Source organism: Gobio gobio (assembly GCF_949357685.1).
Source record: "Gobio gobio genome assembly, chromosome: 24".
Taxonomy (NCBI): Eukaryota; Metazoa; Chordata; class Actinopteri; order Cypriniformes; family Gobionidae; genus Gobio; species Gobio gobio.
In genome coordinates this window covers 10,780,190-10,799,689 of record NC_137120.1, presented here as the reverse complement: position 1 = coordinate 10,799,689, position 19,500 = coordinate 10,780,190, and the positions used below count along the sequence as shown (strand labels likewise).

Below are 19,500 nucleotides of genomic sequence, written 5' to 3'. Positions count from 1 at the left end.
ACTATTTCTGTCAGACGTCTACAGAAGCTCTAACTGAGAATTAACAGAGCTTTAGATGTTGATGTTTATGGTGAATTTGAAGCCACCATTGTGGTGGGAAGCGTTTGCTTTAGTTGGGCTCTTGGTTCCTGTACTTGAGTTAGCTTTTCTTTGGCTGCTGTAACTGTGTGTGTGAAACACAATAGTTATGGCTGAGAAAGCAAAGATAAAGTGACTTAAGGTGTTGTCAGCTTCTTGTTGATGACTAAATCATCAGAAGTCTAGAATCTGATGTTGTGCTTTTGAGTTTTAGGTTCTTGTTCGGCAAATAATAATTTGTTTATATAGCCTACTATAACCTTGTGAATCCACTGTATTGACACCAATAGCAATAAACAAATCACTCATTCTGAAAGATGATTAAACAGCAGCTGCACATTGTTTTGAGAAAATATGTCACATAGTCACACGCAGACATCAAGATTTTGCATATGATTCACAACAATGGTGACTATCAAGCATGAGTTTTGTACTTTGAAGCTACCCATCATGCATTGCAGCATGAAGTTTTTTTTTTATGATTGTCACCGTTGTTGTGAATCATATGCAAAATCTTGATGTCTACGTGTGACTATGTGAAATATTTTCTCAAAACAATGTGCACATGCAGTTTTATCATCTTTCAGGATAAGTGATTATTTTATTGCTATTAGTCCCGATACAGTGGATTCACAAGTTATAGTATATAAACAAATTATTATTTGCCAAACATGAACACAAAACTCAAAAGCATAACATAAGATTCTAGACTTCTGATGATTTAGTCATCAACAAGGAGCTGACAACACCTGAAGTTACTTTATCTTTGCTTTCTCAGCCATAACTATTGTGTTTCTCACACACAGTTACAGCAGCCAAAGAAAAGCTAACACAAATACGGGGACCAAGAGCCCAACTAAAGCAAACGCTTCCCACCACAATGGTGACTTCAAATGAAACATAAATATCAACATCTAAAGCTCTGTTAATTCTCAGTAAGAGCTTCTGTAGACGTCTGACAGAAATAGTCAAAGTGTGTCTTATGTCTGTGATTAAGGGCAGCACCAGTGTCTCAGTGGGAAACACTGTCTCCTCACAGCAAGAAGATCCTGGATTGAATCCCACGATTCTCTCACGATCCAAAGATGTGTGAATTACAGATTATAAGTTTTCTAAAGTGTCTAAAGGTGTGAGCTAAGTTTCTTTTATTTTCATGATTTCTGGACAAACACACACTGTCTGTGAGTTGCTTTGCAATTACAAATGGAAAATATTTCCACAATTTGAACTAGTTTTTAACCCTGAGGTTCCATGAATGTCTATATTGGACGTGCAGAACACGTCAAAAACAGACATCATAAAAACTTTCATTCTGGCTCCTCAGTGGACGTCTTTTCAACGTACGCCTTTGCTCAGTGGGAATTATAAAAACTAAGATAACAGAAAGTCAATCTAATAGGTAAAAAGGGAAGCTGATAATGCTTTTGTGAAGTTGTGTCTGAAGTCTGTTGTGTTTCTCTGTCCTTCAGTGATTCTGCTTGTTATCATCAGGAGTCTTCAGTAATATTCAGTCATTACTCTATTAATCACTTAATTATCTCATTAACTCCAACACTGATTCAGTTACATTTAACAGCCTGTAGTGTGCACACTGAGCAGTGTTAAGTTCATCTGGGCTAGCCCATGTGGGGCCTACATGGAAACTGAGGACAAAACTGACTGGGCCCCAGTTAGACAGCCCAGGTGACACCCATATGGGCCCCACATGACTCTGCTGGCTGGGAGGTAACTGTATATACACAGGGGCAGGGCCCAAGTGGACTTTAATAGCTTCACACACTTGCCATACTATTTTTCATTATTGCATTCTGGCGCCTCTGTTCTGCAATACAATGAGATAACTGCGCATGTATCTGTATAGATGTGATAAGCGCTGTTAACAGAGTTATTTAAAGCTACGTCCGCCATTGCATAGACTCCACTCATGTACACAAAAGAGATAACGGTGCACAATCTGACGTCAAACAAAGGAGAGAACGGCACACTTCGACTTAAGCCGAAATCTCCGGTTTCACCATCTACACGACAACGCTGCAACCAGAGTTTCTAAAAATCTTCACCCTGGCCGGAGTTTTCAAAAAAGTCCGGTTTCAGTAACCGGATACTGCGTTTATGTGTGGACGAACAGCCAAACTTGGTGCCCTACGCGCAATGTGTGATGCGTGTGGTGGGAGCAGCGTCGCTGATTTTTACCCACTTTGAAAAAAAATCTGTCTGTCAGTTTGTAAGGAGACAGTTGAAGGACTCATCTATTTTCAAAGCAGTATTTATTAAATACAGCTCAAGAAAACCACAGGAAAGCAAACCACAAATTAATAAAAATAAAAAGCAAAAAACCTGATGCACATTATTTGTTCTTCGTTTTCTAGAAGTAGAGTTTAAAAACTTTGCTGTAGCTTATTTTTGTAGAGCAAACATACAAATAATTAGGTTATCATAAGGGCAGGTTATTTAGGTATCTTAGGTAACTTAGGTATCTGATATTAGGTATCAGGTACAGAAATGTAAAATGCATATTGCAAATTGCATATTTAATTTATACAGCAAGGAACTGAATAAATTAAATAAAGATGGATCGTTATTAAAGTTACAAAAGCTATCTTTTGCGGTTTTGATTAACTTTAAAAACATAGACAGCGGGAATATTAGGCTGTTGTCACTTTAAGATATAATGCACGGATCCAGTAAACTGAAACTGATTTACATGCCTTGTCTTTCTCGATTGTTTATGTTCACTTAAAGGGGGGTCTAATGCTATTTCATGCATTCTGATTTATTTACACTGTTAAAGGGTTAGTTCACCCAAAAATGAAAATGATGTCATTAATGACTCACCCTCATGTCGTTCCACACCTGTAAGATCTCCGTTCATCTTCGGAACACAGTTTAAGATATTTTAGATTTAGTCCGAGAGCTTTCTCTCCCTCCATTGAAAATGTATGTACGGTATACTGTCCATGTCCAGAAAGTTAATAAAAACATCATCAAATTAGTCCATGTGACATCAGTGGGTTAATTAGACTTTTTTGAAGCATCGAAAATAAATGTTATAACACGTCAGCAGCGTCTTACGTCAGCAGCATCACTGAGGAGTCGTGAACGTGGATTGAGAACAGAGTACACTGAGCACAGTGAAGGATGGGTTGAATATTTAATAAAGTTAGCTAATTGAATTAAGCTAAAAACAACATTTATTTGAGTTTCTGGATTATGTACTACTTAAACCGATAAATTACACTAATACAGAGCAACAAAATATCAGACATCACAATAACAACTAATAAACAACAACAAAAAACATGTCATCATCATAGACGTCATCAAACAAGGTCATACAAAGAGCAAAACAGAGATTCTGACAGAAACCCAGATTTGTGAGTCAGGGCCCGTATGAGCTCGAACATCAGATCCTGTAGTTACTTTGATCATCGTTTTTTGGAAACATTTTCATACACCACCTCTTTCTTTGATTTCTGCAAGGAAACACAAACTCATTCAGTAAGCTGCTCATGCAAAGTGAAAAATTAAAACAAGACCTTATGAAAGTGTCTGTAAAATAATTTCTTTGCTAATAATAGCAAGGTTATAGAGCAGGGGTGCAAAACCCAATTCCTGGAGGGCCACAGCCTTGCAAAGTTTAGTTTCATCCCTACACTGTATAAAACAATGGACTAAGTCTGTGGCATCACCCGTAGGTTTCTGAAGAGCATTTCTGAAGCCCAAAGTGGGCGAAACCGCCAGGCGTCAACACGGGTCACTCCCAGATAACCGAAAATGGGCAAAGAGGCAGGACTTGGGTGGACTAACCACTATGTAGTTACTTTTTCTTCACAAAAACAGTACATACTTTTAGGCTGTGTTGGGGAAAGTTACTTTGAAATGTAGTTGTGGCGAGGTGATTAAAGTTTTGATTAAAGTTTATTGTTGAATGTTCGCTGGTTCCCGCCTCCTTCTTCCCACACGAACTAACCGTATTACATTGGTGCCGAAACCCGGGAGGAAGGAGAGACATGCTGCCGAAGAGCCCTCGCTGCTGAGGGGGATCGCGGTGCTGAGGAGTTCGGGCAGCGCGGAAGAGAGAAGACTGCGAGGAGCTGCCCGAGGCGGTGGTGCTGGAGCGAGATCCGGTGGGACGGAGAGCTCGCTGCCGTGCCCCTGGGTCGAGGTGGGGTGGCTGCCGTCCTAGAGGGAGCGGAGGAGTTGCCGGCGCTCGCCGTGGGCCGGAGCCTGTGTCTATTCGCCGTGTAGGGGAGGAGCAGGGAGCACGCGGGACTCGCTGCCGGCTGCCCTCGACAGGAGGAGCCACCGCCGGCCGCCAAGGGGCGGAGGAGGATCGGCCGTCCACCGAGCGTCCAGTGCCATCACATGGCACCGCGAGGAAGAGCCTCTTGGCGGGCTGAGGACCGAGCGGCAGTGTGTCAGGGAACCGGACTAATTTTTTATTTTTTTTTTCTCCTCTCTTCACTCTCTCGTCCGGTCGCTCTGGGGGTCTCCGTCTCCCATTCTCTCGGCTCGCCGGCCCATATCCTGCTGACGAGCGACGCGAGTGAAGGACGAGAGAGGACCAGGCCTGGACTTTAAGTTGTCTTTTTATTTATGTATGTGTTACTTTCACTTTTACTTCGCCAGTTCCTGCCTCCTTCTTCCCACACGAACTAACCGTATTACAGTAACGCATTACAATATTGCGTTACTCCCTTAAAAAGTAACTAATTCCGTTACTTGGTTACTTTTTAAGAAAAGTAATGCATTACATTACTTTTGCGTTACTTTTTTCACCTGCGCTGGGCTTGTTTTTTTAATAACAAAAAGTTCTATTTTTGAGCAAATGTAAAGACCGTTTCACACGAAAAGTGAAATAATAAACCTCAGGCTGAGGTAAAAATGTAAATTCACGCATTAACAGTAGAGGGCGCAGCTCAAACAAACCTTTCAGCTGTGCTGCCATTCTGGATAACGGAAGAATAGGAGGCAGGAGATAAAAACAAAAATCTAAAGCCATTTTTGCTTATGGTTTAACTGAATCCTCAAAGGTCAGCAGCAAGTACATTGGTCAATAAAGTCAGATTAAATGCATAAAAATGTTTGTTTCATTTAAAATATTTATTTATTGGAGGTTCTGATTTTGCATTTCACTGAATTTATTAATTTTGAGGAATACTGAATCTTTTTTTGTGTGCAAGTAAGATTAGTATATGCACGCTCACATTTAGTCTATAACTACATTAACCATCATGAAACAACGCTTCTGCACTTACGATTTGTCTCAACATTGGGACAGGAGAGCTGTCAGTCAATACATGGGAAAACAAAGTAACCTGCATTACTTATTTGAAAAAGTAACAAATTTATTTTGTTGTAAATTTTAAAAGTAATGCATTACTTTACTAGTTACTTGAAAAAGTAATCTGATTATGTAACTCAAGTTACTTGTAATGAGTTACCCCCCAACACTGCTTTTAGGGCATAGTACAGGTGAATTTAGACGCAGCAACTGACTGATGAAGCTTCGAAACCTTTAAGAATCTTTTGTTTCGAATCAGTGGTTCGGAGCGTGTTTCAAACTGCCAAAGTCACGTGATTTCAGTAAACGAGGCTTCGTTTTTTATACATTTGTGTACGTTTTAGTAAGGTATTTGTATAATTAAAAGGATTAGTAGTAGTTGTAGCCTCTGTTTAGTTGACTCAGACATATAACAAACAAAACAAGCCCTGAAAATTGATAAAGGAATATTTTACAGACACTTAAAGGGGTCATGAACTGGCTTTTTTTTAATACTGTTGTCTGAGGTCAACTTATGACGTTTGTGTGGTTGTTAAATTAAAAAACATCATAATGAATAAGTAATAGGCTATTTTCTGCCTTGGTTTTGAGGCTCTCTGAAAAAACGCTCAGCGTGCCGCACTGAAGACTTGGAAGTAAACGCCCAAGGCTAGGATTGGATAAGATTTGCATATTTATTGAGCTTCAGCTCCCCTCAGTGCATGTGGGCATTGTTTTGAAAACGTCTGGGGAAATGCTCACAGGATATCTTTATCAAACAAAGACAATGATTCATCTCTCATCCACCCGCGATTGATTGGAATGTTATTTTTTTATTACTTGACCTGCCCGATCAGTGAATATAGCCGCGAACCGTACATACGCAAAAGAAAGGAATGTATTTCATTATTTAAGATAGCCCATCGGCAGGCCAGTGATAAGTTTTGGTAGCCCGTCTGAAAAACTCATAGCCCCGGGACATTGGGCTTTGCGAGCCCTGGCCCATAACGTTACATGTCCAAGTCTGATGATGCAACAATGCAATACTAACATTGTTAGTAAACATGTTTTACTCACATTAGTGTGTTGCTTGCCTGGATGCCAGCCGAACTTAGCCCCGCCCACAACATTTGAGCTCGGGCAGTTCGGTCTGGACTTGATCCGTAGAGTAGTAATTATGCCCAAACAGAAATTATTCGTACCAATGAAATTGTCAGGGCGGGCTTTAGACGATGATGGACAGATGATAAACAGTAATGTAATCATCCACGTCATCAAAGGCGCTTGGGTTGAATTTGTTCTAATCCTAAACGGAGAACTTGTTCGCATATGCATTCACCTTTACTATTTCTCTCAGAAATGATGATCGTGTTGGTAAGTACTCTGTGTATCCTTAAATTCTTTTTTTATAACACCGGCAAAGATCGTTTACACTCATCTTTTTCTTCTAACTTTACTTAGTCCAGTGTGCGTGCAGACAGGGTTACCAAGTTTTTACAACAAAACCCGCCCAATTGCTACTCAAAACTAGCCAAAAACAAGCCCAATAGTTTTCTGGTGGGGTTATCCGGAAAAAAATGGCATTTGGGGGGTAAGATATGTGTTATTTTGGCAGGGCTGCCTGCTAAAATTTGCATTCCTTGGTCCGTATATCACATAATTGGGGTTGCTTCAACCCGCGGACATGGAAAACAACCCGCGGACTTGGCAACACAGTGCAGTTGAGTTCTGTTGACATTTGACAACTAACGTTATGCGTCGCTCCGTTGCTCTGATTGGTTGTAGGCAAGGCCGGACTTACCATTGGGCTTGACTGGGCTGAAGCCCATGGGCCCCGCCCAATAGGGGGCCCCGCCCTTTTACGTTGATTTTTTTCAATAATATGTCAGTCATTTAATTTTTAATTTAAAGTTTGTTGATTAGAAAACGTGCGTCCTTATTGGGCGCGAAAATGTCCGAAATCCGTTCAAAATAAGGATGCTAATGTCAAGGCTTCTGAACGCCACTACAAACATCAGAAGAGACTCGATTGATGTCAGAGTTTGCTTCGTTTGGATGATGTGAACACGGTCTTCCGAACTCGGGTGCGCACCCGCGAACCGTACCAGAGTCCGCTTAAAAAGGGTGGTCTGGGGTACGGTTCATGTGAACTCCGGTACGGTTCGCCGCTGATGTGAACGCAATCGTACTAAATCCCGGAAGTGAACCGATATTAATTACATATGATTTGATAAAAATGTGTGTTTGTGTGTGTTTCACTCATTTTCCTGACGAGCGTGACTGACATACTGCAAGCAGAGAGCTGTAAACCTCATTTCTGCTCGTCTTCAGCATTCTTTAGAGCATTTGCAGTACATTTGGGGCATATAGACGCAATAAGTGCCATTACGTACTGAAGCTTTAGAATCAAAACCAATGGTTAAAAAACAAAAATATAAAAGTGAGGTGAGCAACGCTATGCATTTCGCCGCCTTCACGCTCGCTGTCGTTACTAAGCAACCGGGTAAACAGCTGCTGCTTTGATGACGCAAACGCACCCCGGTTCGGATCCAAATAATATAATATGAACACAGTCCAGAGGGGGGGGCAATCGAACTCGGGTTCGTTCCAGGCAATCGAACCAAGTGTGAAAGCACCCTAAAACTCATTTGAATGGTGAGTACTTGCCCAGAGAATGGTTGCTCTACCCACCATCCATCGGTTGTGTATTTTGTTTTGCTTGCCGCCTTTTTGGCAAAGGTTGCCGGTCAATCCCTTTTTGAGTCTGGCTATATGTGATGTAGTAGACATACTGTAGGTCAAAGTCAGCCTAACACTTCCTATATGTGTATGGAAATGTATATAATCTATACAATATGTCAGCACTTACCAAAAGATTTTTTTAAAGATTTATACACTCATAGATTTAACTATTTATATGTAATACAAATTATTTGTTTTTCAATATGGTTTCCAGGTAAATAAGTGTTTTATTCTCATTCTGACCAAGACATTTGTGCATTGCAATAAACACATGATCACTTTGAACTTTTTTAATCATTATTTATTTATTTATTTATTGGAAAACTTTTTCAAGCTTCAATCAGTGGTCATATAAATAAATTATCACGTTTTGTATTTTTTTTTTACATGTAACACTGTATACTGTACCAGTCACCTTTTGAAATTAGCTTTGCACTTCAAATAACGATTGGATCGATTATATTGTTACGCCACCAGATGGCGACAAATTACTTTTAAAAAACATTTGTCATTGAATCGTTCATTCAGGAGATTGGTTCAAAGATGCTGATTCATCTATGAAACGATTGTATTTGATTGAGGAATTTAATCATTCATTCAAACCCAAGTTTTTTTAAAATAATAATTCAGATTAATTAAACATTTTTATAGACTTCAGCAATTAACATAAATTATGTTATTTTGTTTAGTTGTTTGTTCAGAATCGTGATCTCTATTTTTATTCTCAGTTTATCCAGAATTGTGTTGCTCTAATACATAGCTTGTGTATCATTTTGTTCTATTTAAAGTAATGTATAGAAGGTAGGGCCCGAAAGTGACTCAAGCCCAGGGGCCCCCACCACCCTAAGTCCTGCCCTGGTTGTAGGTCTATCCAATTGAGGTCTTTCCTGGTTCGGTTGAAACGCACCCCATAATCACAGCCCAACGGAGCAGTATCAGACTCATATTCTGACTAGAATTGAGTATGACGACATCAGGCTAGTGTGTTGCACCATTCCTGTCAGATCCAATATAGATGGCGCAGCATTGTGTTTTAATCTCAATATGTCTACAAATCCAGTCTCGAACTGTATCTTGTTTACAAACGATTCCACTGTGAAATGAAGCGAACGAACCGGCAAGTCGGTGGGCGGGCTTGAGGCGGCGCTTCTGCATTCTATGACGTCAGTGGTCGGCATATTCTGAGATTGAGCATTTTCTGGGCCTGGTGTCAACAAAAGCTTTTTTTTTTTTACTAACAAGGAAGTTTTCAGCTACGAAACTTACAGGATATTCTTATATCATGATGAACTTTTATATATCAAAGGCTCAAAGGAAAGTTTATTTCTCAATTCATCCCCCCTTTAATATTTAATGGTATTAGATGATTAGTTCATTGCAGCTGCTTTTAATGCATGTCTGGCATGAGTTTGTTGCATTTACACCGTTCTGTCCAGCAGGGGTCACCAGCGTGTGGTGTTTCAAATGCTTTGAATCAAAACAGTGAATCATTTTGCAAAGCAACCAAGCGGCAAACCCTTCCGCAGTTTCTCTTGAAACCAATACGGAAGTGACTTAAACTGCAATTCATCGACTGGCCACTAGGGACAGGCTCCAGAAGAGAGCAGAATCTCATTGAGCCCCATGTTAAAATGCCCAACTTTACAGCAGAAAAAAACATGTTTACAGCCTGGTACAAAAAGTGGTTTTAATCTATACAGCTAATTTTGCCCTTTATGCTTTTTTGTATACATTTTTGCTTAGCGTTACATGATCATCATGCTCTTATTCATGTAAATGCTTCCAAGCGACAAGACACAAGAGAACGCGCTGTATGCCAATGTCCTGTGTGTGTGTGTGTGTGTGTGTGTGTGTGTGTGTGTGTGTGTGTGTGTGTGTGTGTGTCCTGTCTGTGTGGATGCGTCTTATGTCAGCTAATCAGGACACACACACACACACACACACTCCACGCACAGATAGACTCGCGTCAGTTTCCTGCTTACATCGAGTTCTCTTTTGCTCTTGAACAAACAATAACACAGAGGATTTCGAGTATTCTCATATCAGGAGTCTTAAATTAGTTAAATAAAGTCTTAAATGAACTTAAAGAGTTGTGAGGAAATGAAATGCGCGGGACAGCGCGTGAGATCCGCGGCTGTTCTTAAAGTGACAGTAGCACTGATGATGTCTGTCTTTAATGTTCATCAAAGAACAACGGGAACAGAGAAAATTGTAGCTTTAATGATGATTCCTCTATATTTAATTTATTATTTATGCAGTTAAGAAAGATAACTATTACATTTCTGTATATGTATAACAGGGAAGGCCATGGGTAAATATAACATTTATTATTTTGGGTTTATGTAAAGATTGTTTTAAGTTGACTTAAATTAAAAGTTGTTTTTTTTATATGTAAACGTCATTAATGTTTCATAGAGACATCAGTATCAGTGATACTGTCCTTCATTCATAAAACATGACAATACAACACATATTTAAAATATGCTGTCTTTAAATTGTTTATACATTAATTTGGAGAGTAACTGAAATTATTACAATATCAAAATATTAAAAACGTAAAATATTAAAAACGTAAAATATTAAAAACTTGCGATTAATCGTGATTAATTAGAGAAAAAAATGCGATTAATTAGTTAACCCTCTATGGCATGACTTTTTATTTTTTGGGGAAAAAAATATTTCACCCCATTTTTTGGGAGCTTGGGGGTCCCTGATAATATATCCATCGTAAAAAGTGTGCCCCCCCCACCCCCCCACCCCCTCACCCCTGAACAAGATTTTGGTTTGTTGCCTCAGGGCAACACTGTGCCATAAGGGTACTAAAACTCCAAGGTTTTCTACATAGATTTCCAATAGGGAAAACAAGCAATATGTGCATTAGATAAAATTATATTTTGAAAAACATCAAACAATACAAAAACACTACTACTAAATACAACTAACACCTCATGTATTATATTCATACACCAATCAGGCATAACATTATGACCACTGACAGGTGAAGTGAATAACACTGATGATCTCTTCATCACGGCTCCTGTTAGTGGGCACGGCTCCTGTTAGTGGGTGGGATATATTGGGCAGCAAGTGAACATTTTGTCCTCAAAGTTAATGTGTAAGAAGCAGGAAAAATGGGCAAGCGTAAGGATTTGAGCGAGTTTGACAAGGGCCAAAATGTGATGGCTAGACGACTGGGTCAGAGCATCTCCAAAACTGCAGCTCTTGTGGGGTGTTCCCGGTCTGCAGTGGTCAGTCTCTATCAAAAGTGCTCAAAGGAAGGAACAGTGGTGAACCAGCGACAGGGTCATGGGCGGCTAAAACTCATTGAGACACGTCAGGGTGCCCATGCTGACCCCTGTCCACTGCCCAAAGCACCAACAGTGGCACGTGAGCATCAGAACTGGACCACTGAGCAATGGAAGAAGGTGGCCTGGTCTGATGAATCACGTGTTCTTTTACATCACGTGGATGGCCGGGTGCATGTGTGTCTAACCTGGGGAACACATGGCACCAGGATGCACTATGGGAAGAAGGTGCGGCGGCCGAGGCAGTGATGCTTTGGGCAATGTTTTGCAGGGAACCCTTGGGTCCTCCATCCATGTGGATGTAACTTTGATATGCACCACCTACCTAAGCATTTTTGCAGTGCATGTACACCCTTTCATGGAAACAGTGTTCCCTGGTGGCTGTGGCCTCTTTAACTCTTTCACACTTCCACAAAGCACAAATGCTTCAGGAATAGTTTGAGGAGCGCGAGTTTGAGGTGTTGACTTGGCCTCCAAATTCCCCAGATCTCAATCCAATCGAGCATCTGTGGGATGAGCTGAACAAACAAGTCTAATCCATGGAGGCCCCACCTCACAATTTACAGGACTTAAAGGATCTGCTGCTAACATCTTGGTGCCAGATACCACAGCACACCTTCAGGGGTCTAGTGTAGTCCATGCCTCGACGGGTCAGGGCTGTTTTGGCAGCAAAAGGGGGACCAACACAATATTAGGGAGGTGGTCATAATGTTATGCCTGATCGGTGTTCATAATAATAATAATAAAAAACATAAATGATACTCATAATGCACATTCTTTGAGTTTTCTGAACGTGTGAAAACAAACTTCCCAGAAAGACTTGAATGCACCATATGGTACTAACCCTATGATATTGCCTGAACAAAAGTTGCCTGAACAACTGCACAGTGTTGCTCTGAGGCAACAAACAAAAAAACACAGTTTTAGTATATAAATAAAAACAAAATAAATATTTAAACAATCAAACATACTTCTTTACATGCTGATGCAGATGCATATATTTTTTTTTAATAAATGTATTTCAATTTAAACATGTTAAAAAGTGATATTTAGCCAACCAATTGATGGCACTGTGTCCCATGTGGCTTTGCTTCATGAAAGGACTGCTCCACCCCCAAACAAAAAGTCACACCCACTTCAGCCCATCATTTCATTGAACAGACATGTCAGGTGATATTATGTATTTTAAAAAAATATTTAAAAAAGTTAAAGGGGCGTTGTGAGGTCCAAAAAAGTGGTTTGTTGCCTGAGGGCAACACTATGCCATAGAGGGTTAATTTTTTTTAATCGATGCCCAGCAATATTATATTGGCATCAAATTACAAAAAAACTTGTTAACACTGCTGTGAGGGTGTTTCTATTTCAGTGACTGAGGGAGTGACAGTCAAATTGACATCTCTGCCATTATCAATCCCTTTTTTTTTTCTTTTTTTTTTTGAAGGTTGTGAACACTATTGTGGAGTTTTTCTTTTGCTATTTGAGCAAATGGGAACACACACACACACACACACACACACAAATGTAGTCTCTAATTCCCTGCTATAGGCTAAGTTTACCCAACTATGACGACTTCCGCTTCTAAGAAACCCTGAAATGTGAAAAGGGTCAATAATGACCAAGACTGATCACCCATGTCTGTTCACTGACCATTTGATGCATATTGCATACAAAATGTAATCAGCAAGCTTCAATCAGACTAAATTACTGCAACACAGTCATAAACAGTTGTGGCCTAATGGTTAGACTTGTAACACAAAGGTCATAGGTTTGAGCTTCAGTAACGGCACTCTTCTCCACTCTCATTACTCACAAATGCTGTGTGTGTGCACTTGGATTTGTGAAATGTAGAGCACACATTTTGAGTATGGGACACTATACTTGGCTACACATCACTTAAATGATCTTACCACTTTTTGTGTTGTTGGGTTACCCAATGCTGAATCACCTCTGTTTTCCTCTGGTGTCTGGACTGTATAAATAATCACAGATGTGTTAAAACGACAGTGTTTTCAATCAAAATTTGTGCTTTGAAAAGGTAATTTTTGACATGTTTTGATTGGTGGCTCTCTTGACCTTTATTTCTAAATTTCCTGCAGATGCAGCACATCACGACTATAGCAACAATCATCAGAGATCCAGCAGAGATCAACACTATCAGAGAGACTGAGACTGGAAGACCTGAAGGAGAGGAAAATAGAGACAGTCATTAATGTGAGTAGATATGTTAGTCTGATCTACAACAGAGATCAGCTCAGTAAATAAACACATAGTAGCTATACCAGCGCTGTCGTACCTGCACATGTGTGACAGAGTTGTGTGATGTTGGGATGTCTGGTCTGGTTGCTGATGGGATTGTTGAGCACACAGCTGTAGGTGTTTTTATCCTGATATTCCACCTCCAGAGGTAGAGAGAGACTGATGCTGAGATCAGACACACTGATGCTGGACAATAAACCTTTCTTTTGTACCAGGAAAGAGTAACATGATCCACATTCACCACTGAACACACCAGTGAACAATTTGATGATGATGATGATGAACATTGTGAAGAATTTCTGCTGATGACAGGAACAGGCAGACGAGCTGGAAAACAAGAGAGATTAAAGAGAAATTTTGATAAATCTACACACCAATCTTACTGTTGGTGTGTTGACGGTAAGGGAGTGTTTAATTAATTCCTCACCCTCATGTCGTTCCAAACCCGTAAGACCTTCATTCATCTTTGACACACAAATGAATATATTTTTAATGAAAAAATATATAGACAACCCCCCATTGACACTTTCAAGGCCCAGACATTCAACATCATTAAAATAGTCCATGTGACTCCAGTGGTTCAACCTTAATGTTATGAAGTGACGAGAATACTTGTGCGCAAAAACAAACAAAAATAGTGACTTATTCAAAATTTTGTTCTAGCCTGTCATAAAATTAAGGTTGAACCACTGGAGTCACATGGACTATTTTAACGATGTCTTTACTACCTTTCTGGGCCTTGAAAGTGTTAATTAAGCTGTCTATGGAGGGGTCCGAAAGCTCTCGGATTTCATCAAAAATATCTTAACTTGGGTTCCGAAGATGAACAAAGGTCCTACAGGTTTAGAACAACATGATGGTGAGGGCTCTGGAGGAAGGTGTGGAGGAAAATAACAAAAACAGTCTGGGGAACCTAATACAGTCCAAGGGGGAGTGGAGGGTTGGAGGAGCCAGGGGGAAGCCAGGAGCAGAAGCCAGGATGTAAGCCAGGGACCAGCAGGATGAGACTCCAGGGAGGAGGCGGGAGGAGCTATGGTGTTGCCGACTTGATGGAAAACACTCTGGGGATGACAGACGACGATACCACCACCAAAGATGGAGACACTGGGTCGATGAGCCCATGCGAGACTGATGGCACTGGAGACTGAGGTGGAGCCATGGCAATGAGCGTCCAAGATGGAAACGGATAACCAGAGGACGGAGGAGAAGTTGGGGGGAAGGCGGAGCCAGACACAGCTAAAGGTGCAGGCAGGTTGATGGCTGACCAAGGCAGAGCTGGAGGGACGAGGGAGCCTGGAGAAGCTGTATGGCTGGTGGGTTCCGGTGGAGCCAAGGGCGGACAAGCCAGGGTGAAGCCGATGTGTTGACAGGCCATGGTGGAGCATCAGGCACAGGGGATCCTCTATGCTGGATGGAGCTAGTGGTCTGAAGACACTGAAGGGCTGAGGAACTGGCTGATTGAGAAGGTGGGAGAGGGAGGCTGGGAGGGAATTCTGGAGACACATGGGGGTGCTGGAAAAAACTCAGTAAACAAGTCTATTAAATTCTCCACAAATGACAATCAGTTCCTCAAAATAACCACTAGGGGTCTTCCCCCTCGCATCCACCGGGGCAGGGTGGTGGACGGGTCTTCCCTCCAAGCCGTCGAACTCCACAAAATCTTCCTCCACGACCAATGTTGCCAGTGCACGCTCCTGGTCTGGTCAGACTCTCGCGGCAGTACTGGCTCCAGGGCGATGACTCCTTCTGACCTCTTCTCTGGTCCAGGCTCGTCCATCGCGTCTGGCCAGTCTCCACGGTCTGCGGTGGGCACAGGTACTTCCATCCTGTTGATCGCGGTCACTGGTGGATGGCTGGTCTCTGGTGGCGGTGGAGTGGGACTGGTAATGCTGTCATATTCAGCAGAGCTGATGGAAAATGGCAAGTTGTTATTTACTAGTACCCACTCCACGAAGGCGGAAATCCTTCTTTTGAACCATTTGCTGGAACAGCTCAGGCTAGCATTGTAAAATACACTGAGCGAGCGGTCTGGGTAGCGCGTAAGATTTAAAATGTCCCATGTATGAGCTTCCAGTGAACGGTCACCCTTCTGAGTAACTGAACTGCGGGGAGGTCCTAGCCTGGTTAAAACCAGACCATTCTCAGTAGTAACTGAGTTATGGTCTGGCAAAGCTTCATAGACAAATCATTTCCAAAGGGGCGTCACCAACGGGCGTCGCTCAAATGCCTCTCGGCGCAATTGGATAGACCTAAAACCAATCAGAGCGATGAGGGAGATGACGTATGCAGAGCGACGGAGAAACATTTGGCCGTCTCTCAATATGCGTTCTTGTCTGTACTTGTGTTCTCAAATAGGAAATGTCCCCGGTTTCCATTTCAGAAATCTGGTCATCTTACCTAAACCACATATTAATATGTAATATATTATTTTTAAAATGTGAACGAAAAGAGGCGGGGTGTTTTATACTTGTGATAATCAATGTAGGCCTAGCTACGCGTTGCCTGAACCACATTCGTGTGGCTATTATGTTTAAGATTTTTTTTTTTTTTTTATGAAATGAGGCAGTGGTGTTTTATGACATATTTCGTACGCGAACTTCTGACTTGTGTCCATGACTTGCCAAGTTTGACTCCGGAGAACGAACTCCCGAGGACGGGAGGACACTAGTCCGCCTACTATGCTGACAGTATCACTCAGTATATATTTGTGTATGTAGTGCAGGCAATGCATATTATCTTCAATGCATGTTTATAACAAAACGAAATATAAAAAAGCCCAGCCTCTTTTCGTTTACATTAAAAGAAAAACACACACATAATATAGGCATAATATAGGCTATGATTATCACTGTAATAAATTAAATATGACATAAAACACAACCCAGTCTCTTTTTGTTAAATGTCAGTTTATGTGTGATCATCAATAGCAATTATAAAAGTAAGTAAAAGGTATAAGAAGCTATACAATAAATAAAGCAATTCAGTCAAAGTCAGCGCTAGGAGACTACAACGGTAAAGTTTAATAGCTTAAAAATATAAAGTTATGAAACTTCACTTTGCCCTCAGACAAAACGATCTGTCTGGGAACAAATTATAGATTAATGAGAGCAAAGATCAGCCGTTAGATCTACACAAGACGAGACGAATCATATCTTATGTTTAACCACTAGAGAGACATCAGAGCCAGCGGCAGACGGCAGAAGGACAGGCAGAGGAAAGGCGCCTCTCTGTGGGGTTGAGCGATTGAGCGCCGCTGAACCACTGGAGCTCACAACTCCGAAAACGGCAGATCAAATTTTTTAAAAAGGCGCTCTCTTTATAAATAAACCACAGATTTGAGCTTTAAACAACTACATTCTCGCCTGAAAATGACTTAAAACTATATTTTGTAAAACATTAACACTACCAGAGGGCTCTCGCTAAGACCCATTCGTTTAGCCACCAAAGGGCCAAGCTGGTATCAGACTTTTGCCGAATCCAGTTGGTAAGGCAGCGATAACATCTTTTTTAGATATGAAGGCTTCGAGTGTTGTTCTTTGCTCGGGTTTTAACGAAAAGGAAAAGTTTAAATCGCTTAAAACAGACGCGATAGCTGATTCGAACGAGTGATGCTCCACGGCGGCAAATCTGCTTCAATGTCGCTGCGCTGTCGTCATCGTCTAAAGCCCGCCCCAACGTTTCTAATTGGTGCCGCGATTTCTAGGGATTAGAAATGGGTTTGAATGGGCTCTTTGACAGACTACTTGCAGAGCAAATCTAAATTTGCCGGAAGTTGTCTGGGTTTTCCCATGCTAGGGAGGTCCATGAAAGGAAGAAAAAAGAAAAAAAGGGGAAACTGCCACAAAGAAAAAAACTGTCTTGATTTTAAGTTTTTTTTAAGATTATAAGATTCATATTTCTGCTATTAAATGTTAAAAATAAAATATACCATTTGCGCAAATGCCTCAGCATAACTTTGAGTTTTGCTTTAAAAAAAAAACAATTATGATTCTGTTGATTCTGAATGCTTGTCTGAATGCTTCAAATTCTGTTGATTGAGTTTAACTTGTACAGAATATTCCTTCAATAAAACAAGAATATGTGGACAGAACAAATTCGCTTTTTACTCACCATAGACAGAAACCCTGAATGTTTTTGATATCAGTTTCTCTCCACTTATCTTCACTTCATAAACTCCAGTATGTTCAGTTCTGATGTTTGTGATGGTCAGAGATCCAGTTTGATCGTCCAGCTTCAGTCTGTCTCTGAATCTCTCATCAAGAACATCAGATGTGGGGGGATTTGCTTTTTTTTTTATTTTAGCTATATTTGAGACTTTTCAGATCCAAAATTCCACCGTATGTCGTCATCTTCATGTATTTTAGTAACATCAGTGTTTAGAGTGACAGAATCTCCCTCCATCACTGACACTGAATCACCAAACACACCTGAAGAACACATTTTTACACAGATTACGGCCTCTGATGGTTTACAAAGCTTGAAATCAGCTGAAGTGAATGAAAGGTGAGATATATGAACAGTCAGTTGATTTTTATGGTGTTTAAAAATTATCTGGCATTACATTTACATTTACATTTATGCATTTAGCAGACGCTTTTATCCAAAGCGACTTACAAGTTGGGCATAGATCGGAATAAAGTCAGTTAAAACATAAAACCTTTTCTTCCAGATATTTTTAAGACCATGTACTGTATATGTGAACATAATAAATTGCTACACTAAATTTAATTTTACATTACTTTTGTTGTTGGTCATGGTTATTTTTAGAGATGGCTGGAGATAAAAACACAAAAAAGGGAGATTTGAATGTAGTTCAAGGGAGGATTCGCTTTCTGAGCTTACTATGGTAATTTCCATGATTTAACATCTCTGAAGGATGCTACTGTTATTAAGTCAAAAATATATATTTATAACTTACCGATCAGATGGAGGCAGCATAAACAGAACAAAACAAACACGTGAAACATTTTCTTCAGCTGTTCAGTGAAAAGTCTGATCTATAGTTACACAATACACTGATAACCATCAATCTATTAATCTTGCGTGCATATGAATCCTCCCACGACAGCGTTTGACCCTCCTAGTTCACACACATTACATACACTCACTGAAAGTGTGTTATGATTTTTTATATAACACATAAATGTTCTTCTGGCTCTTAAGACTTAAGTCTTAACAGTGGAAAAAAATTCTTAATTTTATCATTTAACACAAACTTTTCAAAAGTGGTTTCCATACTGTGTTAAATACTTAAAATTAGAGTGGAATATTATACCGTATGAATCTTCATAAATTTCATGCTCAGAGCCTATTGTAAAGCTGATTCACTTTAATAATTAAATTAAAATTAAAAAACAAAACATAGAAACAACAGTGCCAGTCTTATCAATGTGAGACACTAGCAGCTCCACTGAGTCAAACTGAAACCTGCTGCAATCTGATTTCTACAGAAGTGTGGTTTTATCTTTTGAATAGATACATATCTGGTATGTACACTATTCAGTGCATGTGTTTAGTTTGCACGTCAAGGCCTTCTTCCTGTCCTGCTGTTTATTAATCTCACAGTTGATACCCACTAAGAGCAGCTTTACAGTTGAATACTGTTTCAAAAACATTTGAGTTACAGGTCAAACTGCACTCTTACCCATCATGCATCTTTGATAACATACACATATTGACAGCTGAACAAAACACTAAATACACCAGACCTGAACATTTTCCTGGCTGGTACTGGACGTCTTTAGCATCCTTGTAAGGGCGCCCACTAGGCTTGGGTACCCAACAAAACACTAAATACACCAGACCTGAACATTTTCCTGGCTGGTACTGGACGTCATTGGTACCCAATGTTACCTT

At 40.4% G+C, this 19,500-nt stretch overlaps 1 protein-coding gene across 1 annotated transcript; it reads right to left on the bottom strand.

Annotated features, from left to right (window-relative positions):
* Positions 1-2,334: 2,334 nt before the first annotated feature.
* Positions 2,335-18,676, bottom strand: LOC307120399 (uncharacterized protein). The gene is made up of 6 exons (XM_079807424.1): positions 18,563-18,676; positions 17,755-18,071; positions 13,682-13,971; positions 13,462-13,566; positions 13,296-13,357; positions 2,335-3,551 (listed from the first exon to the last, which is right to left on the bottom strand). Exons 3-6 carry the CDS (start codon positions 13,929-13,931, stop codon positions 3,504-3,506), a joined length of 465 nt encoding a protein of 154 aa, XP_079663550.1. The 5' UTR covers positions 13,932-13,971; positions 17,755-18,071; positions 18,563-18,676; the 3' UTR covers positions 2,335-3,503.
* Between the last annotated feature and the right edge of the window lie 824 nt (positions 18,677-19,500).